General features: G+C 37.2%; 1 protein-coding gene across 1 annotated transcript in view; it reads left to right on the plus strand.

Annotated features, from left to right (window-relative positions):
• The window catches only part of IQCM (IQ motif containing M), a 544,597-nt gene that overhangs the window by 462,551 nt on the left and 57,717 nt on the right, over window positions 1-24,329 (plus strand). Inside the window, exon 17 of the mRNA XM_055144242.1 lies at window positions 5,750-5,898. Within this exon, the coding sequence (XP_055000217.1) occupies window positions 5,750-5,898 (149 nt within the window). The remainder of the gene's footprint in view (window positions 1-5,749; window positions 5,899-24,329) is intronic.

A 24,329-nucleotide genomic window follows, 5' to 3' on the forward strand; every position in this document is an offset into this window, starting at 1 on the left:
AAACTGCCCCTGGCGCCATGTAATCCCACCAATGGCCAACATCCAGAGACTATAAGACCAAGCTCCTGGAAGCATGCGGCCACTTTGCGACATCTAATAACTTTGTTCTCCTTCTTGGAGAACCTGACAAGCTACCAAGAGTATCCCACCCACACGGCAGAGATTGGCAAGCTACCTGTGATGTATTTGATATGCCAAAAACAGTAATAATAAGTCTCATTCCCTTGACCCTGAAAGAGCCTCCAAAGACGAGTAAGGAGAGGCTGCTAAAATCTTGGGGCTGAGTGTAATAGAGATGTAATTGGTGCCTGCTCGAGTAAATCGACGAACAACGGGGATGACAGTGATACAGTGACAGTGATATAGTTATGAATCTCTAATTTAATATTTCATAGTAGAATTTTGATTTTATTAATAAATTTATGCATCTAACACACATTTTGGCATATTTCCCACAATATACCCTTTTAATTATATAGTGAAGAATATTCTGGTGATATTCATAATTATGTACCTATATTTATGAATGGAGAGGATTTAGAAATAGTAATGTTTGCAGTATCTGAGAGATAGTATAGGAGGTAAGGTGCTTTCCTGGCATGAAAGTGACTCCAATTTGAATTCCTGGCATTCCATGAGGTCCTTTGAGCACTACCAGGAATGACCCCTAAGTATAGAACCAGGAGTAAGCCCAAAGCACTGCCATGTGTGGCCCCCAAACAAATAAAAGTGTGTTAATATTTGCTACACCTTAACACATTTTTAATCAATTTCTGTCATAGTATATTCTATACTCAGTCAAGTATTAAATATGTTCTGTTGTTCTTTTGTTGTGGGCACTCCCAGCAGTGCTCAAGGGTTGCTCATGTCTTTGTGCTCAGGCATCATTCCCAGTAGGACTCAGGAGGGACTCAGACTACTATATGTGTGCAGGTATTAACTTGTGTTGGCTGCTTGCAAGGCAGCTACCTTATCACAGTAGTATCTCGCTTGCCTAGTATTTTTGTTCTTTAAGAACTGCTGTTTTTTGTGATATACAGATCTCCTATTTATTTTTCCTGGTTATTTTACCAAGTGACATATTGTTCCACTGCTGTTTTAACATTTTTCCCGTTGGTGTCAAATTCTAATGTTTTCTTCACCAGTGATTTTTGAGATCATATAATGCAGTTTAAAAAAGAAGTCAATGCAAGAAAATTTCAATAATTTAACAATGGCATGATTTAGATTCACTTTCTCTTATAGAAGATCTGTGTAAGAAAAGTCAGTATCCGGAATAAGGAACAAACATAACTTTTTTTGTACCTGAATTGCAAACTACAATGCCCCAAAGTGATGAGAGAGACATAGAGAGAGGGAGATAGAGAGACAGAGAGGGATCGAGAAAGAAGTTAAGTACCTGCCATGCCTCATGGGGCAGGGGAGGAGCCAGTCCCTCTCCTTACCCGCTCCCCAGTGGGACTCTGAGATGATGTCCACAAACTGACCCTGGCAGCTTATTAAGCTCCTAAACAGCCATGATCCAGAGACACACAAACGAATCTGGGAACCAAGTAGCTCACTGCAGAAATCTCTCCAGACCCTAATTATTAAAAATTTAGAATTCCAGGAGTATGCTGCCACAAGAGCACCCACATGGTGTTATATGCTATTTATAAAAGCAATACAAAACAAATTGTCTAGCATTGCCTTTTCAGCAGGTTTAAGTGGTGGTGGGAAAATTCCAAATAATAATGGTGGGACTGGTGTTAAAATATTGAATGTGATCAAAATAGAGAGAGAGTATTGTGGAAATTGTCTGCTACACAGACAGGGGTAGGGTTAGGATGGAAGGGGGTGTCAAAATGGGGATTTTGGTGGTCAAAAATGTGCACTGGTGGAGGGATGGATATTTGATCATTGTGTGACCAAAACTCAAACATGAAAGCTTTATAACTGTATCTCACAGTGATTCAATAAAAATAAATAAAAATAAGTATCTGCCATGGAGACAAGCTGTGGGGAGGGTGGTGGGAGGGAAACTGGGGACATTGGTGATGCGAAATGTACACTGCTGAAGGGATGGGTATTGTAACACTGTGTGACTAAAATTTAACCTTTCAGCTTTGTAACTCTTATCTCACAGTGACTTAAAAAATAAAATTAAAATAAAAATAAAAGAAGTAACTTTAAAAAAAAAAAAAAGAAAAGTCAGTATCCTTTAAAATTTACTAATGTATAGGGAGAGTTTAACTATATAGGGAGAGTTTAACTAACAATATCATGGAAAAAATGTGACATTCGCATATTTCAAAACTAAAAACTAAAAAAATAAAAAAATGCAACATATTAACTAAACATCAACAATTCTAAAGAGTATAACAGAGAAGAAAAGTGTCTGCCATAGAGGCAGGCTTCAGGGGTGGGGCAGGATGAAGAGTGTGATAGGAGGGAAACTGGGGGCAGTGGTGGTGGGAAATGTGCACTGGTGAAAGTATGGGTGTTGGAACATTGTATGACTGAAACTCTATCATGAACTCTAAATAGTTACAAAGTTTCTGGTGATTCAATAAAAAAATATTTTAAATGTGAACATATTTAAATTGGTCACTGACCACCGGTTCAAGCTCACAATTTATAGTTTTGTACTAGAAATGTTATGACTGCTCAGTACTGGCTCTTGAAAGACAAATTAATATTTTAATGAATGGAAAATACTATCAATAGAATATTGATATTGTCACTATTTTTAACTTGTGATCTTTATTTCTTTTAAGGTTATGGAGTATTATTTCCTAGATGACAAATATAATTATATAGCAGTACAATTATTGGGACTGGTTAAAAACAAACTGTTTCTACCCATACACGTCAATATGTGGTAATGACTGGCATCAATGCCAAAGCTTACCATTCTGGTTTAATTAACCAGGGTCATTAGTAAAGCTTTGTTTCCTATTGAAGTCTTTCTAATATACTTAATACTAGTACCAAAGTTCATTTATTCATGTGTTTTCTTTTTAGGGAGGGGGAGAAAGGGGGGCATGTCTGGCTGTGCTCAGGGTTTACTCCTGGCTCTGTGCTCAGGGATCACTCCTGTCAGGCTCAGGGGACCATATGTGTTGCTGGGGATAGAATCCAAGCCAGCCTCACGCAATGCAAGTTTCCCATCCTTTAGTAACTCTCTATTGCTTCAATCCCAATATGATGTTTTTAGACAGTTTGAAAAATAGGCACAAAACTGCAATATTTAACAATGTCAATACATTCAATGAATATAATCCCATTTATATTTGGGATACATTTATACCTGGGTCTCATTCCCCTGACCCTGAAAGAGCCTCCAATGCTGCATCATTGGGAATGACGAGTAGAGAGAGGCTTCTGAAATCTCAGGGTTAGGATGAATGGAGACGTTACTGAAACCGCTCAAGAAATTCAACCATCAATGGGATGATGATGATGATGATGATGATGATGATGATGATGATGATGATGATGATATTTGGGGGAACTCCCAAGTAGTACGTAGGAGGCCTAGGGCCTTTCTTAGCAATTCTTGACCAGCTAGACTGACAATTTAATGGGAGGGAGGGCCTAAAAGTGCTAAATGCTTGCTCAGACCCTATGTTTGGGGGGATTATCTGAGTCACTCTAGTCATACTTTGGGGGCCTCCCATATTGCTTGGGGGAGTCTGGTATTGGGCATCAAACTAGGATCCTTCACGTGCAAAGTATCTCTAGCCCCACACTCTCTATAACTTTAAAAATATTACTCTGTTTCTTGAGGCAAGAGCCTGAAAACCATTGCTCTAAGTGTTCAACAGAAGGCTCTGAAGGAGAGGAGCTGTGAGCTCCCAGTTTTGCAGAATCTGGCTTGGGAGAGGCAGGAAGGGGCACTGGAATTCTCTGAGAACTCACCAGCTACCCCAACTGTGGAACGTAAGGAGCCTCTCTTATCTGAAAGGAAGTGGCGGCCTTGGAGGGGGAATTTTACAAGCTGCCATCCTTAGCAAGCTGAGAGGTTTAATCAGCAGGTGAATAGTGGTTTTGACCTGAGGGCTCTTCAGGCTGTCCTCTAAAATATGTTCTCATGGAAAATAAATCAACAAAGTGCCAGGTTTGCACTCTCCACTTCTTTTATTTTAGCACAGCCATTTCATTTTGCCCCCAAACAGGAACATTTCTTCTTATGGAAAATAAAGCGCTTAATTTAAAGTGATCCACATAATCCTAGCTAATAATGTTACTGAGAATCTTTTTTTTAGCTGAAACAATTAAGGAAACTGAATGTTAGGGTTAAGGTTTTAATAGAAACTTGTTTTTTTCAGTAGAAGGACATAAAAGCTAAAGAGAGAAGAACCCATGTGTGGGGTTTGGATGTTGACCCAAGTTACTTGTATTTTCCTATTTTTTTCCTTCTCCAATTTTTTCTTCATGGTTTCAAAGAAATTCTGGTCTATTTTGTTCCCTGTTCTGTTTACCTCAGAGTATATTTGATTTAATTCTATGACTTTTTGCAATGCAGTGCTTCAGTCTTACTACTAACTGGGAAAGACCTCTACTTTGGAGCCTCTCCCTTCTTGGAGAAGCATCCAAGGCTGCAAGAAAAAGCAATATTTACTTTGAGTATTGTTTTATTTTAGTTCTAACATCGACTGTTATAATGTACATATATGTATATACATGTCATATGTAAATACACACATGAAGTCTTTTTTTTTTAGTTGTAAGGGAGTAATTTTGAACTTTTCGAAAAGAGTCAAAAAAAAAAAACCTGAAGATAATTGTATTGAAAAGACATGACATTTAGCATTTCCTGACTCATAAATATTAAAGATAATTAATGATACTCAACTGCTACTTATAGAGAGGGTCCATAAGATTTACACATGATATTAATTACACATATTTAATTTAATTAACGTAACACATATTTTAATATATAACTTGTTTCCAATAATATGAGGTCAATAATTATCACCTGGAGGTAAACTGGCAGTGATTGCATTGGGGTATGTTCCCCTGGTTCTCAATATTAATGACAGCTTACAATATGTGTGCTGATAATCTGTGTAAAATGAATGTAGTATATTGGTTATTACCTTTATGTATAATAACTAATTTGTAACTACTCTTATAGCATTATTTATAACTTCTGCTTTAAATTCATAGTGATTTCTAACTGATATTAATAAAGCCCTTACTGCATAATTTTAATGGAATTTATATAAGCAGTAATATTTTTAGAGAATTACATATGACTAAATAAAATATATGTGAGGTCAGAGAGAGAGGACCAGGGGGAGGACACTTGGAGTTGCACCTGGCTAACCAGACTTTGATCCCCAGCACCGTATGTGGTTCCATGAGCCCTACCAGGTGTTATCCCTGAGCACAGACCCAGGAGTAATACCTGAGCCTTGTGAGGTGTGGCTCTAAAATAAAAATTACATGTGTCAGCAAAACCATAAGCATCAAAATTATTAAATGATTTAATAATTGCTTCTTTTGTGATAATAGACCATAGTGAAAGATCATTGGTACTTAAGTGACTATATATTTGAGGAAAAATATTAACCTACACTGCTAAAAAACGTATATATTGTTGTAAACCATTAACTAAATATTAAAGAGAGACAACTATAAATCAAGTATAATTTCTTCACTTCAAAAAATCATATGAGAAAAGGAGAATTATATTAGGCATTTTATGTGTTTAAAATAAAATTTTAAAAATGTTTTTATTTTTTACAGGAGAAAATGATAGATATAATGAAGTCATCAAGAAGAATGTTGCAATTGAAATGTTATTTACACTCTATCCGCCTCAAGGAGCCCAGGTGAAGAAAAATATAAGATCTGTGTCAACTTGGTTGAGACCCACCGTGGATGGGGAAGAAGGTTATAAATACATAGGTAAGATACTAAGCCTTATCATTGTCTTTTATACTACAGAAAAATGGGGAATTACTGTGTATAACTCCTATTATCACCTAGATTATGTAGAGTGTTACATAGACTCAATAACTTATTTTCATTTTTGTTTGGGGGGAGCCTGGGGAAGTTCAGTAGATTCCTAAGCAGTACTCAGGAGATCTGGGGATACTCTTGGTGATTTTTTTTTCTCTTTGGGTCACACCTGGCGATACACAGGGGTTACTCCTGGCTCTGCACTCAGGAATAACTCCTGGTGGTGCTCAGGGGACCATATGGGATGCTGGGAATCGAACCCAAGTCGACCGCGTGCAAGGCAAACGCCCTACCCGCTGTGCTATCGCTCCAACTCCCACTCTTGGTGATTCTTAAACCAGCTGAGTGGACCTGATAAATCACTGCTAAGACCCAGAAATACAGTGCTAAACATCAAAAGAATTATGCCATGTCTGAGAAAGTCATAAACTTTTCTTTTCTTTCTTTCTTTTTTTAAATTTTTGGGTCACACCCGGTGATGCTCAGGGGTTACTCCTGGCTCACACAGTCAGAAATTTCTCCTGGTGGTGCTCGGGAAACCATATGGGATGCTGGGAATCGAATCTGGGTCAGCTGCATGCAGGCAAATGCCCTTCCCACTGTACTATCGCTCCAGCTCCAGTAATAAACTTTTCTAATCATAAAAGCTGAAAGCTTTTCTCCTAAGATCTGGAATAAGACCAAAATGCCTACTTTTGCCACTACTCTTTAATATACTTTTGGAATTCAAAACCAGAGCAATTAATTAGGGGATAGAAAATATTTTAAAATATCTCATTTTGATAAGAAAAACAAGAGTTTTTTGAGGGTGTCTTGACAGAATAATATGCATGGAAATCCCATTAACTGCACAATATTTGTTAGCAAAGAGTTGAGTGAAGTGTCAACCTATAAAATTAATAGATATAAATTTGTTAGATTTCTCTATGCAAGCTCATTTCTATGTGAGTTGGATGGAAAGGACATTTTTTAAAAAAATTTATTTTATAAAAAAGTTCACAATATTTGACTACATTTAATATTCAAATACCAATCCGACCATCATTAGACCTTCTCACCATATTTCGGGTGTTTCCATCCTGAACCCCAATACCTGCCCCAAAGCAGAACTGAAATAATGTATTTCTCTCTAAGGTTGGTTTCCTCCTACTTTGAATCCCATCAAATGTGCAGTCTTCTTGGACTATGGGTAGGCTTCGTTCCATGAAGTGTCTCAAGGTCCAGGGAAAGGTTTATTCACAGGTGAGGCTTGGCCGCATGTGGAGAGCGGCCATGAGCAGGGTGCTGGTTGGGTTATGGAAGAAAGGAAATTAAGGAGAGGCAAATCTCATGTACAATTGCATAAAAATAATAACATACCTGGTAGTAAATGTAATAAAAGAGTTTAAGACCTATACACTAAAAAGTAAAGGACAGTACTAAAGGAAATAGAAGACACCAAGAAATGGAAAGATACTTAGAAATCAAAGAATATGGCTAAGATGGTCATCTGATCTAAAGCAATCTATGTATTCATACAGTCCCTGTCAACACATCAATATCATTTTTCAAGCAAATAGAACAAACAATTCTGAATATTTTATGGAATTACAAGTTACCCCAAATAGCAAAAGCGTTTGTGAGAGTAAAGAAGGAAAATGCAACATCACACTCCTGGAATCAAGTTATTTATAAAGCCATCATGATCAAAAGAGTACAGCAATAGAATTAAAGAGAAGCTGGAACAGTATAATAAACTGGAGAGACCAGAAACAAATTTATACAAAAATTCACGCATAGATAGCTAATCTTTAATAAAGTATTCAAGACCATACACTACATAGAGGAAATCCTTTTCCACAGCAAATGTTCCTGGGAAAAATGTACTGCTACATGCAAAGTAGATAAACAAATAAAACCTAGATTTCTACTCACATATAAATTTATACAATGTACAGAGTTGTCTTACATATGTAGTTAGCTTAGATTATAACTTGAGTAATATACCTGAAATTATAAAATACTTTATAAAAGAAAATATAGGCCATAGACTGCAGGACACTGGCATTAGATATCTATTTAGAAACTCAAATCCATGGAAGTTGGGAAGCTTAGGAAACCAAAGCAAGACCAAATGAGACTATCAAAGTGAAAAGTATTTGCATGGTGCTAGAAACTGTCACAAAACAAAAATGCAACCTGAAAATAGGGAAAGGATATTTGTATATCATCCATCTGATGGTGATTAATACCTAAAATGTATAAAGAACTCACATAACACAATAACAAAATAAGCTTGCAAGTCAACCAAGATAAAGACATAAAATGTGAATAGACTGTTCTCTAGTGAAGATATAAAAATAGTCTATACATATGGAAAAAATACTCAACACCACTTAGTAGAGAAATATAAATTGTTCCATGTTAGTGAGAATAGTCTTTGTAAAAAAAAGATTGAAAATGACAAGAGTTGGTAACAATATGGGAAAAAAGCAGCTCTGATACATACATGTGATGGCAGTGTAAATTAGTGTGAACTCTATGGAAAATGTTATGGAGTGTCCTTTAAAGAGAAAACATGAAAACTCTATAGAGCCCAGCAACCCTGTATCACTGTCATCCTGTTGCTCATCGATTTGGTCAAGTGAGCACCAGTAACATCTCCATTGTGAGACTTGTTACTGTTTTGGCATATTGAATAGCTTGCCAGGCTCTGCCATGCGGGCAAGATAGTCTCTGTAGCTTGCCGGATTCTCCGAGAGGGGCAGAGGAATCGAACCCAGGTCAGCCGAGTGCAAGGCAAACGTCCTACCCGCTGTGCTATCGCTCCAGCCCCCATATTGCTTCAGCCCTCCAAACAAGCTCTCAAGGTCCAACAACACTACTCTAAGAAATTTAGCTCAAGAATATGAAGACACTTGTTCAGAATAATATTTCCCCCTTATGTTCATCATAGCACTACTCACATATGAAATCAACCTAAATGCTCATCAACTGATAACTGAAAAAAGAAGCAATGGTATACATACTGAAAGGAATAGTAGCCTGCCATTGAAAAAATGAAATTGTGCAACTTGGACAAATCATTAATCTTGAGTATGCTCTGTAAAGTGGCAAAATGAAAGAGAATTACCAAGTGGTTTCACCCATATGCAGAATATAAGCAACCAAAGTAAGAGATCTGGCAGCAACTCCACGACTCAGTGAAAAGGATTGTGTTTACCAAACAAAAAGGAGAGAGTGTAGGAGGAGGAAGTAGAGACATGGTTGAGTGATGGGATGACACTGAAACCTTAATGGAGGAGTCTCCTGGGTACTACACACAAAGCTGAACCCCTAAAGTTCCATATATGTGCACCAATGACAAATCAACAAAAAGTCCGGAAAATGCAAAGTAGATTATCTGGTTCCCCGGGATATGGGTCTGGAGGGAAAGTGAGGTGATGGAATACAATATTTGAATGTGATAGGTTATGATTCAGTGGGCATACACAAATGTCAAAATACTTCAGGTTTCTTTTTATTAATATATATGAAGCTTTTTACTTATACCTCACTGAAACTGTAAAAAATCCATTTAAATATAAATTTAAAACACCAAGATAGTGAAATGTGTATTTTGCTACTATTTTTTTAAAGATATTATTTTTAATTTTTTAAACTAGCATTTTGGAGCTAACCTCCATAGAGAATGACACATTTAATGTTTTTGCATTGATTGAATGCATATAAAGGTGCATTTAAGTACTCAAGTTTTGTGAGGAAGAAGAAGAGAAGTACAAAGAAAATTATGAGAGAAAAAAAATCGAAGGCTTCCGGTTCTATGAGATTAATCAAGACTGCTTTGGTAACTTATCCTCTCTTTGCAATTTTCTACCTAAATTTTTTCATAATGTCACTATATAGTTTTAAAAGATTTGAAATTGTTGCTTGGACACTCTTTGTGGATGTTGAAAGCACATAAAAGTTTGCAAAGAAATGTGCAAGTGGCCTTATGTTGTAATTGGAGGACTCTATTTTTTAATGAATGTAACTACTGTGCTTATCTTTTCCCCTTTTAATGAGTGACCGGGACCTTGCTTCTATTTTAAGTGCAGTTATTATTGAATGGATTGCCAAGATAGTTGCCACATTTGCCTTGAGAAAGACTAGTCTATTACTGAAGTGATCTGTGAAACTCAGTAATTCCTCAACTATAAACATGTTAGGAATGATAGCTCTGAGAATTTATGTGTTCAATATTAATACCTTCCATGTAAGCACTCGTGTCTATTGATTTTATTCTTTCAATTTAGAGATGTATTGTTGTTAAGAACTGAGGAGTAGTTAACAGAGTTACTGAATGCTGTATAAATAGCAGAGCTTGTTAATGATGTACTAGTGATGTTCTAGAACCTAACATAGCCAAAAAAAAATTTGAGTGCATCCATATTTTTGTACAATAGTGGCTAGTAATAACTTGAATATAATTGGAATCAATTATAGAATGATGCAGAAGTCATAATTTGAAAATAGCAAGCCTAAAGTGTTTCTTCTGAGTAAAACTTTTATACTCTTAAAACATCAAAAATAAAAGCTTCAAAATATTTAAATTTTTTCAGGACCATGCCCCTTGTTAAAATTATTTTCTGAAGAGCTATATCGGAAAGTTAGTCTTCTGACACGTCTTTGGTGATTTTTCTTTATGAGTTATCTGCCCCTGGGCTCTGCTGACTATTGCCCATCATGAATATGCTGAACTTGTTCCTCTCCTTTAAGCTTTTGTGACCTTGTTGGATTTTCAACCTGAAAACTATATATTTTATTAAAGAGCATCTTGTCCTTTAACTCCTGGAATTCTAATGGGATTACCTTGAAAGGGGTACGTTAGCATTATCTTTCAAGGAAATCATTTAGGGAATAAAAATGATTAAATTACTTTCTCAAATTACTAGTCCTGGTTGAAATCAGATTATTGTATTAATGTATGTTTCTAATTGGTTCAGATACTCATTAATGAGCAAAGACTATTTTTTCATAAGTCGTTTCCAATCCTTAATTTAGTAAATTTTACTTACCTTTTAATAGAGTTATTTAAGTCATCCAATTAATACTGGAACCCGATTTCCTGGTTTAATCACTATTTTGTAACCTATTATAAAAGTATAAGTTATTTTTTTTTATGTCATCACGTTTTTTTCATTGCCTTCTGGCAGGATCCAATACACATTAGTCACCTGAGTATTCCATCTTTAAAACTCTGACAGGTGTACATATCAGCCTTCACACTCAAATCCATTTCTTAATGTTCTCATTCAGAATTTTCTGCTTTGAAACATAAGAATTTTTTTCTTAACATCTTTTATTGTGATTGCAACTTTTTAACTTGCCACAAAGTAAAGGCTATGCATGGATTAATAAAACATCCAATATTCTGTAGAAGAGATTATTTAAAATATTTCTCAGCCGTCTTTCTAATCCTAAAGTCTTTGGGCACTCATCTCTAGAGCCTTTCATATTTCTCACTGCTTTTAAATGGCAGAACTCAGAATCCAATATGACTGATAGATAGTGTATATGTCCTACTTACTACATATTCTGCTTATATCTTAGAAATTTTTTTAAGACTCTTTAAATACATGGCTCAGCATTTACTTGAATCTATTCATCATTTTAAACTCCTCTTGGGGCCATATTTCTAGTAAATATTGGATGTGTCTAATTTTTTTGCCTACTTACATTTGATATCCTGACAATACTGATTCTCTTTAAATTCAGAATATAGCTATTTCTTATGCTTGTAGAACTTTTGAGTTTTGAATCTGTTCTTCAAGATATCCCATAGGATTGTTATAAATTGAAATGCTCAAATCCTTATTGGAAAGGAACACCACGTCTTTATATTTTTTACATCTACTCAAGGATAAGAGGTGGGTTTTGTAATTTGCAATACTTGAAAGGTACTGTGGCTATGCGTGCTTTGTCTATGATATACCTGCTTGCTTGAGGAGAGTATGTAGTCACTAAAAAATGAATTGAGGATGAGTTGTATTTTCTTTTTGTTTTTGTTTTCGGGTCATACCTGGCAATGCTCAGGGTTTACTCCTGGCTCTGCACGCAGAGGAATGAACTGTACTTTTCAGGTTATTTGCACATATCTTTGTGACCTTCTTTTGAGCCAACTGTTAACTGCTAGCCTCCACTTTTGTTTTCTTTAAGGTTCTTTACTTTTCTTTGTCGGGGGCAACTGATATGAATGTTTTTGTGATAAGTGTAACTGATAGTGGAAAAAATAGCTTCTGTATTTCTTAAATTAGTTAAAATTTTTATCATTCAGTATACTCACAGAAAAACATCCAGCAGAAAGCTCACCATATACAGATTATTAAAATATTTTAATATACTAATTTACATAAAATTCATATATTTATTTTCAAACTCATTTAAACTTGTAATATGTTTTATCTGGTTAAGTTTTCAACTGTGGGAGATGATTCAACAGGTCATACCCATGTTTAGTGATCGTATCCTGTGTTTTGTGATCAACACTTGCCTTCAATAACAACAACAAAATGCAACCCCTGGCACTCACACAAACATTCCTTAAAATGATAAATTAGGTCTTCTACATTTAATAAATGTGTGTTCTAGCTGAGTTCTATTTTTTCTTAAATTTCAGTGATCAAATCAGAGATATGTTTTCCATTCCCCTGAATCTAGTTTCTCCAAGTAAATTGGAAGATTTGATGGCAGGCTATATTAAAATGCGACATCCAGTTCATCCCGTTACTCATCAATTTGCTCGAGCGGGCACCAGTAACGGCTCCATTGTAAGACTTGTTGTTACTGTTTTGGCATATCGAATACGCCACCGGCAGCTTACCAGGCTATGCTGTGTGGGCAAAAGACTCTCGGTAGCTTACCAGGCTCTCGGAGAGGGGTGGAGGAATCGAACCCAGATTTGCCATGTGCAAGGCAAACGCCCTACCGCTCTGCTATCGCTCCAGCCCATCCAGTTCATAAGTTAAGGAAATGTAAATTGGCCATTTGCAATAATTTACTGCTCATTATCTAACCACTTATATCTGTAAAATGAAAAAAAATGTCTGATCCAATGGTTCATGATTTGATTTCTGTATGTATTCAATAAACATTAACTAAGTGGGTGGCAGTAGAGATTGAAAGAATCAAAAGCTCCATACCTATTATAGTAGTGCTCCTATTTCTGTTGTCCCAAAGCACTATCAGTGTTGTCACAATAAGATCCAGTGAACATGAGCCATGGGTCAAATAGAATGCTCCCCAAAGATGCGTTTCATAAAAGAACATTTCTAAATGACAAGAGATGACAGCAGCAATGAGCATCTGAAATGAAAACTCAAAGTTAAATTTAGCACGGGAGAGTTATGCTAGTGAATCAGTCTTGCTAAGCGGGGCTGATTCTTGGTTTCACTTCGAATTTGGAGTCAAGAGCATAGCCGTCTCCTGAGACAGCGTCAACTATCTGTACCCTCCTGGTATTTACGTTCCTCTGGAAATAATTGTCTCTGAGTCCGTCTCTATTTTTAAAAGAATGCAGCAGATGTGGTGGTCATTGAGTTTTTATGTCTTCTGCTGTACTCTCTTGGATAAGCATCTCTGAAGAAAGCTAGCTGCCCTGTCATGACGATGCACCAGCTGTGTTGTCGCTAGGACTGTGGATTGTGTGAGTGTGTTGGTCCCTGTGAGTAAAACCACAGACAGTGGAGCTCCAGCCAGCCCCTCTCTCCTGCAGCTCAGCGACTGCCACTCCAGAGAGAGCCCACAGCATCTTCTTCAGAGATCGTTGTCTCACCCATCCATCAAACCCATCAGCATCACTAACCCCCAGAAACTGGAGTCTGACAAATATCGGTTATTTCACACTGCTAGTTTGGGCATAATTCTTAAGCCAATGATTGATGAGTAGCTTTTAGCGTTGGATAAAAGATAACAATAGTATGCAAGAGTATGGCTTCTCAAGAAAGATTTAGGGTTTTATGGACAGGCATTCAAAAATGTGTGACTTAGTGAGGTCATTGGTTCAATTTTCAAAGTAAAATCGCTCTCAGGTTGTCTTTCAGAAGCATGTAAACTGAGGTGAGTTATCACTAGTCAGGTTAAAAACTAGTCTGAGCAATTGTCACTATGGCAATAGAAGTACAATTTATTGGTAAAAGAGGTTTAAAAGCAAGTTGCATGAACTTGTTTCCATATTCTTAGACTTCTCGTAAGAGTGTGTATGGGGGTGGGGGGGACAGGTGGGTGATGGGGGAGGGGGTGTTATTCTCAATAAATAGGCAGAGAAAGAAAAACAATAGGTTCAGTGTTAATTGACATAATAGAAGTAATTAAGTATAATTGTGAGTCTTGGTAAAAAAGAATATCTGTCACTATTAGAGATGGATTTATAAAGATGATGATATATGAGTTGGCTCTTACAGAATAGAATTGGTTTATGAGCTGAAAAAATAGAAGTGTAGGTGAAGAGATGAACACTGCACAAGAGATGATGTGGAAACTAATGTTTGAAGAAACTTTTTCTTTGCACATGCATACTGCTAGCTTTTGGGTGTACAAGGTAATGTTTAAGATGTGTGCAATGTGTGGCTGGAGCAATAGTACAGCTGGCAGGGCCTTTGCCTCGCACGCGGCCTACCTGGGTTCAATTCCCAGCATTCCATATGGTCCTCTGAGCACCACCAGGGGTGATTCCTGAGTGCAGAGACAGGAGTAACCCCTGTGCATTGCCAGGTGTGACCCATAAAGAAAAAAATATATATGTGCAATGCAAAAGGATGGTGAGTTAAATTCCTTTCTTCTATATTCTTAGCAATTTGCATACTCCCAATGCAATCATACTACCTATGGCCCATGTACTGCACAATACATACCTGTGACCTATTCATTTTGGGAATGGAAATTTGTACCTTTTGGCCTCCATTCATTTTGACTAACCCCCACTTCCTCTAATACCATCAGACTGTTTCTTTTGTTTATGAGGGGGTTTTCCTTATTGTTTTGACTTTACATACCACAACCAAGCAAAATCATAGAATATTTATCTTTCTCTGACTTATTGCACTTGCACAGAGCCTTAAGATAAGCCATGTGGATACTAGTGGTTAGGTTTCCTCTCTCTCTCTCCTTCTCTGTCTCTCTGTCTCTCTCTGTCTCTCTCTCAGGTGTATGTGTGACATCTTTATCCATTTCTTCATCAATTCATCACTGGGCACATAGTCTGCTTCCATGGTTTGGTTATTGTTAATGATGCTACCATGAGGATATAGGTAAATCTATATTATTGAATTAGTAGTTTTGTTATTTTCAGATAAATACCCTGAAATGGAATTACTGATTCATATCTTGAAAATCACCAGCAAGAAGTAATGCAAATCTGGGTGGGGGTAGGATTTGGTACAACCATTATGGAAAACATTATGGCTCATAGTAGTTTTAATTTGCAGTTGCCCAGTGACTAGTAGTGTCTAGAATCTTTTCATATATCTACTTAAGAGGTAATATAGTGGGTAGAGGATTAAGAGGTAGTACAGTGGGTAGGGTGCTTACCTTGTGTGCAGCCAACCTGAGTTTGATGCCAACACCAGATATTGTCCCCTAAGTCCTGCCATAGGCCATAAGCACTTCTGTGTGTCACCCAATCTTCTACCCATATCAGACAGTTGAAAATATAATATTTACGTGGGCACCTCTCTCCAGTATTTCTAAAGCTTTCAAGATCACATTCTAATTAATTAGTTATCCCCTTGTTAAAATTCTTAGCACATATTAAGCATTTGTGTTCAACTTTGCCATACAAATGTGTAAATAAAGTATTGCTATGGCAATTAAGCATGTTTTCTATTAAAGATAAAGGCTTTGGGGGCCAGAGAGATGGTATAGCAGATGTAGCACTTGCCTTGCATGCAGCCAATGCAGATTTGATATCCGGCACCTCATATGGTCCCTTGAGCTCCTCCAGAAGTGATCCCTTACCAAGAGTAAGACCTGAGCTCCTCTGGGTGTGTCTCCCAAAATGAATAAATAAATATATTTATTAATAAAAACAATAATAAACATAAATTATTTTTTCATCATTGATATATAGTAAATATTTTTATCATCTCATTTTCTTCTATAATTACTTAAACAATATAGGTGTAATATAATAAGGCATGCTTGTTTAATGTTAAGAAAATTTAATTCAATAAAATTTAATTTAATGAGGCGAGGTAAAAATCCAAGTTGAGATAAGAGCATTATTCACACTATAAATCTTTATGGTTATGTTCAGCATTTTATGATGGAATAAGAAGGTCTTGAAAATAAATAAAGCAGCTTCCAATGAACATAGAAATACAGATGCCATCTTTACTATACCTTTTTGCCTCTCCGGGATATATTCCCAGGAGTGGTATTGCTGGGTCAAATGGAAGCTCAATTTCTAATTTTTTGAGAATCGTCCATATTGTTTTCCAAAAGGGCTGAACCAGTCGGCATTCCCACCAGCCCACCAGCAGTGAAGAAGAGTCCCTTTCTCCCTGCATCCACACCAACAACGGTTGTTTTTGTTTTGGGGATGTGGGCCAGTCTCTGTGGTGTGAGATGATATCTCATGGTTGTTTTGATCTGCATTTCCCTGATGATTAGTGATGTGGAACATTTTCTCATGTGCCTCTGAGCCATTCGGATTTCTTCTTTAGGAAAGTTTCTGTTCATTTCATCACCCCATTTTTTGATCCGGTTGGCAGTTTTCTTCTTGTGGAGTTCAACCAGTGTATTGTATATCCTTGTTATCAACTCTTTAGATTGTCTTTGTACTTTGAAAAAACCAGAGTGCCCCCAAACAGATGACTGGTTAAAGAAACTCTGGTACATCTACACAATGGAATACTATGTAGCCGTCAGAAAACATGAAGTCATGAAATTTGCATATAAATGGATCAACATGGAAAGTATCATGTTGAGTGAAATGAGTCAGAAAGAAAGAGAAGACATAGAAAGATTGCACTCATATGTGGAATATAATGTAACTGAGAAGTACAAGTTGGCAATAATGCAACTTCTGGCAGATATCTCTCTGGACTTAGTTACTAAAATACTAAATTACAGAAACCCAAAACTGAGAGGCCGCTAAGTGTGGTCACTCGACCTCATACCTCTTCATCCTCAGCAATGGAAAACAAATTATCTAATGCTTCCTTTTCAGCAGGTCTGTCTTTAGGGGAGAGACTCTCCAAACAATAATAGTGAGTTTTGTTGAAATATTGAATGTAATCAAAGTGAAAGTAAAGTGAAATTTATTAGTTACACAGGCGGGGAGGCTAAGAGGGGGGCTAGGGGCGTGGGGGGTTTAGGGGTGTGGGGGTGTGGGGTAGAGCTATAATGGGATTCTTGGTGGTGGAATATGTGCACTGGTGAAGGGATGGGTATTCGAGCATTGTATAACTGAGACTTAAACCTGAAAACTTTGTAACTTTCCACATGGTGACTCAATAAAAAATTTTTTTTAAAAAAAGCAGCTTCCATTTCAGATGTTTATAACCTATTCTGGGGAAATGATACAAAATTAACTACAATAGAAGGTATAAAGTTATTTCTGTATCAGTGTATCACTGTAGACCCATTGCTTATTGATTTGCTCGATTCGTCCCTGTCGTGTTTAGGGTCAGGGAAATGAGGCCCATATTGTTACTGTTTTTGGCATATTGAATACACCACAGGTAGCTTGCCAGGATCTGCTGTGTGAGATTCTGCATCACTCTCTTCTGGGAGCTTTGTTTTATAGTCTCTGGGTCTTTGATGTTGATGAGATTACATGGTGCTTTGGGTGGTTTGAAGGTGTGGCTGCAAAGCTACTGGAAAGCGGGGACCTGGGTGGAGGAGGCCCAGTTCTGATCCAAGCAGGCTTGGATATCTCAGCCACGGGTCCCGCATACCTGGGTTCCTCTGTCAGTTCCTTCATGGGTGAGGCTCATCCGAGCATGAGGAGAATGGCCTAGAGCATGGCTGTTGCTAGGTTCCGGAGGTTTTTGGCTGCCAGGGCTCTGCTTAAGGTGGGGAGAGAAACTCAACCTGTCCCTCTCTGAGGTGCCCGGTGAAAACAGCCTGATACGGGTGTAGGAGATTCTAAAGATATTTATGATTTCAAAAAGCACAGATTGTGTATCCATTGCCTAGCTATGTAATGTAGTCTTTTTTTTTTAATTAGTGAATCACTGTGGGGTACAGTTACATACTTACAAACTTTCGTGCTTGCGTTTCTGTCATACAATGACCAAGTACCCATCCCTCTGCCAGTGCCCATTCTCCACCACTAATCCCAGTATCCCTCCCACCACCCCCATGTAGTCTTGAGAGAATAATATAGGGCGGATGTTGCAAGAGGGGGGATAGAAGCCATTCAGCAAACTAGTATCTTTGGCGAACTGTGATGATTCCTCAACGAGAAATTATTTTACACAGAAAGAAGTTCAGTTAATGAAAAACTTGTCTGAGTGGGTAACTAACTCTTCTTAGATAACCAAAATATTTTGAAAATAATTTAAAATGGACCTCTTGGGGGTTGGAATGATAGCCCTGTGGGTAGGGCATTTGCCTTGCACGCGGCTGGCCTGGGTTTGATTCCCAGCATCCCATATGGTCCCCTGAGCACCACCAAGAGTAATTCCTGAGTGCAAAGCCAGGAGTAACCCTTGTGCATTGCCAGTGTGACCCTCTCCCCAAAAATTAAAATGGACCGCTTGTTTACTAGACAAGTAATTACTCCCCCATTGTAACTGATTCTCATATATATACATAAATACATATATGTATTTATTTAATATATTTTAAATATATATTAAATAGATTAAATGTATTAAATATATTTTATATAAAGTGACTTAAAGAAAATTGTTGAACATGTTTTAAAAGGGAAAATATTTATGTTTGCTTCCTTTAATATAATTTGTTTTTGTTATTTTGCCACTACACTACGCTTGATCTTTGCCATTGAAACACAGTGGGTAGGGCATTTGCCTTGCATGCGGCCAACTTGGGTTTGATTCCTCCATCCCTCTTGGAGAGCCCGGCAAGCTACCAAGAGTATCCCGCCCGCACGGCAGAGCCTGGCAAGCTATTCGTGGCATATTTGAAATGCAAAAAAGCAGTAAAGACAAGTCTCACAATGGAGACATTACTGGTGCCCGCTTGAGCAAATCAATGAACAACAGGATGATAGTGTTACAGTGCTATTTTGCTAAATTTTCTTCCTTTACTTTGTAAAACTACTTGCAACTAGACTATTTAAACCCAGGGAGGGACATCAAATGTCATTTTGTCTAATTCCTTTTTTCTGTTCACGGATATCCAGCTAGGAGTTATTAGAAATGTGTTGTTTGAAAAGTGAATTTGAAGGCATACTGGATTGTTCAAAACCTTGGCCCTAATTATAACTGACAATGATTCAAGTTCATGGTCTCCGTAGGTCCATAAGTACCATCTCTCTCTCTCTCTCTCTCTCTCTCTCTCTCTCTCTCTCTCTCTCTCTCTCTCTCTCTCTCTCTCACACACACACACACACACACACACACACTAGCCTGCTCCTATACTATCCTGAATTTTTATGAAAAATAATTTGTCTGGACAGAGTTAGAACCAGTAAAACTGTCTTTGTACTACTTATTTTTCTTGATGTTTTTCTCAAGCTTAATCACTGGCTCCAGGTTTTGTCCTTTCAATGGGTTTCAAGGTGAAAGCAGTGAGCATGACCACTCACATGATTTGTGCTCTGCTGCAAGCATGTGGAAGAGACCAGGTCTGGTGGTTCAGTGTCACCCTAAACTTCTTCCTGTGAGCATGTTGAATCTTGAACCATGCAGTTTTGGCCCCTCACATATTACATGGCTATTTTAAGTGCGCTTTCTTTCCCTTTCCCCATGGACACATAGTAAGCAAAAGGAGCCAGCACTCATCATGAAATTCACATAAAACAAAATGTGATCCTTTATTAGATGTAAACTTCCAGCTGAAAATCACTTAATACCTCTGCAAGAGAATCTTGTGGATGATGGCTTTTCCTTCACAAGATCGCAGTATAATGAGGTAAAAATGTTTTCACAATACTTTGGAATTTTTATAATTGTCCTCTGTATTATTTGGCTGTCAGTTAAATTAGAGCATTTGATAATTGTAGGGAGCTGATAAGACTTTCTGTTAAAGGTATGTCATTATGTTAATCTCAGTTCAAATATAGTTTGCCTGATTCCTGTTTGATTATATAATATTAGGAAAAATTAACTTGTTAAATAAGCCTGCTGGGAAGAGAATAAAATTTTAAACCCCTTTAAAGGTAATGCTAGTTTAAAACAATAGATAAGTCATATACCAAGAACTTAGTTGACGCCATGTAGTCTTTAAAATTTAGGAGAATTTTTATTTAAAGTCAACAGTGAATATGATTTATTTAGCTTTTAAGAATTTTCATATTATAAGAGAATAATGATGAACTTTAAAAATGTAATGTCTACCTAGTTTAATTTTATATAAATCACCTAGATACTAAGGTTTTTTAACACAGTACAGACACAATTTATTTTTTAAAATCTGATTTCTTTGCCATGTTGAAAATATTAAAGATCCTTCAACAATTTTAATTCAGCTTCTTTTGTTCATGCATGGGAAGGGTTCTTTGACCATGGATACCACATATATTTTTAAATTTTTACATTCCAATAAATGTACTTTCCATTTAGAAGGTATAGACTTCTTTCTTTTTAATCAGAGTAAGTTTGACAGATGTCTTGACAAAAAAAATAATAAAATAAATACAATGATCTATTCAGTCTCAAAGGGAAGGTGCAAATCTTCATGTAGTTATATATTCATTGACTCAATGAATATTCTGAAATTTAACCAGGAACCTGTAAGAATATAGAGATTTAAATGAAGCATACTCTAAGCAGAACACAGAATATATTACTTTCTAGAAAATATATAGGTGAATAGTCAGAAGTATTGGACTAAACAATATTCAAAGCACATAATTTTTTGACATTATCAGCCATTGGTAGTCTAATCCATTTTACAGCTTATAGGATAGGCACTTTGCAGAGATTTGGGGATTTTCTGGTTTTTGACTATACCCTATGATGCTGCATGGCTACTTCAGGCTCTGTGCTCAGAAGACCATGTGGTACTAAAGATAAAATCCAGCCATCTGTCTGCAAAGCATTTGCTCAGTCTTTCAACTATATCTTCTGCTCCTAATAGATATTCTCAAGAGTAAGTACAATGACCAGAGGGGGAATAGTATGGAAGATATGGGTGGGATAGAATATTATTATTTAGCATCAATTATTGACAAAAATTACACATTGCTATATGTACAGACATCATCAATAAAATTATTTGTTTCAATTGTGTACAAACTATGTATGTTAATAATTCAAAAGATTCTTCCACTCTGTAGCACACACCCAAATGTCTTATTCAATATATCCTCACTAATATTAATTTGGTATTTATAATTTTGGTTTGTGACTTTAAATATGAGGCTAAGAGGAATTCTTTAAAATAAAGCAAATTTGGGGGTGGGAGTGAAAGCATAGTGTGGGAGAGGCATTAATCCAGGTTCGATCCCCAGGACCCTATATGGTCCCCCACACACAGCCAGGAATGATCCCTGAACACAGAGACAGAAGTGAGCCCTGACCACAGCTGGATGTCACCCCAAATATTCAATAAATAAATAAATATATTTAAAAAATATTAACCACGGTAAAGCTTGGCAAGCTACCCTTGGCGTATTTGATATGCCAAAACCAGTAACAAGTCTCACAATGGAGACATTACTGGTGCCCACTCGAGCAAAATGATGAGCAATGGGATGACAGTGATACAGCAAAAAAAATAACAATAAAGCAAATTTGGGCTGGAGAGGTGCTATAGAGAGAAGATAAGGTATTTGCCTTACATTTGACTGGCCTCAGTTTGACTCCGAGCACTGCAGATGGTCCTTTGAGCATCATTAGGCATCTCTCCTGAGCACAATGCCAGGAAGAGACTCAGTGAATCACTGGGTAAAACCACTCACCCTCATAAATAAGTAATTAAATCAAAGCAAGTTTTTATTTCTTCCCTCTCTGCAAAGACCAGTACTGTCAGAAGCATATTACTTTATCTTATTTAATCCTCATTTAAGTCTAGACACGGTGTCATATACTATTCCAATGAATAAATATGTGAGGAAATATTCCTGAAAAGTGGGAAACAATCTGACTATTCAAACCATGGCTTCAAAATATTTTTTAAATGTTTATCACATAAAATTTAGAAAATGCGGGGTGGAGCTATACTGGGATTCTTGGTGGTGGAATATGAGCACTGGTGAAGGCATGGGTATTTGAGCATTGTATAACTGAGATTTAAACCTGAAAACTTTGTAACTTTCCACATGGTGACTCAATAAAAATTTTTTAAAAAATTTAGAAAATGCAAATATAAGTTAAATTTAAAAGAGTTTGGAATACCCATCTCAGAAATAATTTCTGCCATTTTTCTTTATATCGCCATTGATTACATAATGAAAATAACACATAACTGCATGAAGTAATAAAATTAAACACATCTATATGTAATGACTTTTTTTCTATCATAGTTAACCAGAAATAGTCACATGTCTGAAGAAAAGATAGCAATAAAGAAAAAAATGGGAATACAGTTAGGAGGAGTATAGTCATCTTTCTTGGTTAAATAATTAAGAGATTTGTGTCATTTAACATGAGTTTAATAGATGCAGAAGTTCTCTACCAAGAATGGCCAATCTGTTTCTCTGACCTCCTTATTTATAAATTAACTTCAGGAAGAAGTTACTTCTTATGGTCTTTATCACACCTGTTTTCCTCCTCTTATAAAGACCTGTTTTTAGATATTTGAAAGCCTAGTTTCTCTTGACATTTAGTTTTCATTTAGATGTCACCCATTTCAGGAAGAATTCCTAACTCCTGAGCAAAAATGACCTGCTTTCTGGTCCCTGCTCTCTCTCCAGTATACAAGAAATTGTTTGGACCAGGACTAGTAGAGTTATCTAGAGTGATTTTCCTCTCTGGATACTCCTTACCTTCGGAACTCTGACTCTGTGGCAGCAAGTCTGAGGCCTGACCCTGCATTCCTGGCTGTGCTGTTTCCCTACAGGCCAGTGGTCGCACCGTGTTTACCCAGAACAAGCACCTGGATAGATGTGAACAATGGACTTTGGGTAGGACTTAGGAATCCTCCATTTTTCGCCAGACCCCTCTTTTGGTTCTCTTGCATACCAGAGGCTGAGAAATATTGTGTACTAAGAAAATATGGCAGGCGACCTCACATGCTAGGAGAAAAGGCAGCTCAGATAGAGAAGTGGACAGCAAGTAAAGGGTGTTTGGAGGACCTGCTTGGGATGGGAGATGCGTGCTGAAAGTAGAATACAGACCAAACACAATGGCCACTCAATACCTCTATTGCAAACCACAAGACCCAAAAGAGAGAGCAAAAGGGAATGCCCTGCCATAGAGGTGGGGTGAGGGCAGGGGATGGGGTGGGGGATGGGGTGGGGGATGGGGTGGGGGTGGTGGGAGGGATACTGGGATCATTGGTGGTGAATAGGCACTGGTGGAGGGATGGGTACTCGAGCATTGTATGACTGAAATGCAAGCATGAAAGTCTATAACTGTACCTCAAGGAGATTCACTAATAAAAACTTTTTATTTTAAAAAAAGAAAATCTGGCAGGGATCAGGTACTCACTACCTTTCATTTAAACAGAAGAAAGCAGATGGGCTTGATTTAATAGAGATCATGACATCTCCACATTTTATTTTGAATACAGCAATGGATACATTTTCAGGAATATATTATTCTTCTGCATCTTCAAGATCTGTTTGGTACTGCTCTCTACTATATTTATTTTTATATCCCTGTCCATAGGGATTTTTTTTAAAGGGATGGACAGAAAGAGAGAAGCAGACAGGAGTGGTGGGTGTGGAGACTGATAGTGCTTTCTGCTTTTTAATCCTATAATAAACAAAACTCTGCCTGGTACTAGAGTTACCCCTTGGGTCTGGGTTTTCTGTACTCAATCATCTGATTCTAAATCACCTTGTAAACTAGCTCTGCAAGCAGGCTTGGATTCAATTTGGCAGTCTTACTCTAAATGAGCTGTGGAAAGCTCTTCTAGAACAGTTTAGGACTCCTTTAATTTGACACACCCCACCATGGGATATCTAGCAGTAGTCCCTTTCATTTGCCCACTGTTTAAATCTGGCTTAGATATCTAAAAACAGGTCTTTATTGGAGAAGGAAAATAGGTGTGAATGAATGTAGGCTGATCACGGCTGCTGAGCTGGGAAGTTGGGTGTATGTATGCTGAATAATCTAAAACCT

The sequence above is a fragment of the Sorex araneus genome, chromosome 7 (genome assembly GCF_027595985.1).
Source record: "Sorex araneus isolate mSorAra2 chromosome 7, mSorAra2.pri, whole genome shotgun sequence".
Taxonomy (NCBI): Eukaryota; Metazoa; Chordata; class Mammalia; order Eulipotyphla; family Soricidae; genus Sorex; species Sorex araneus.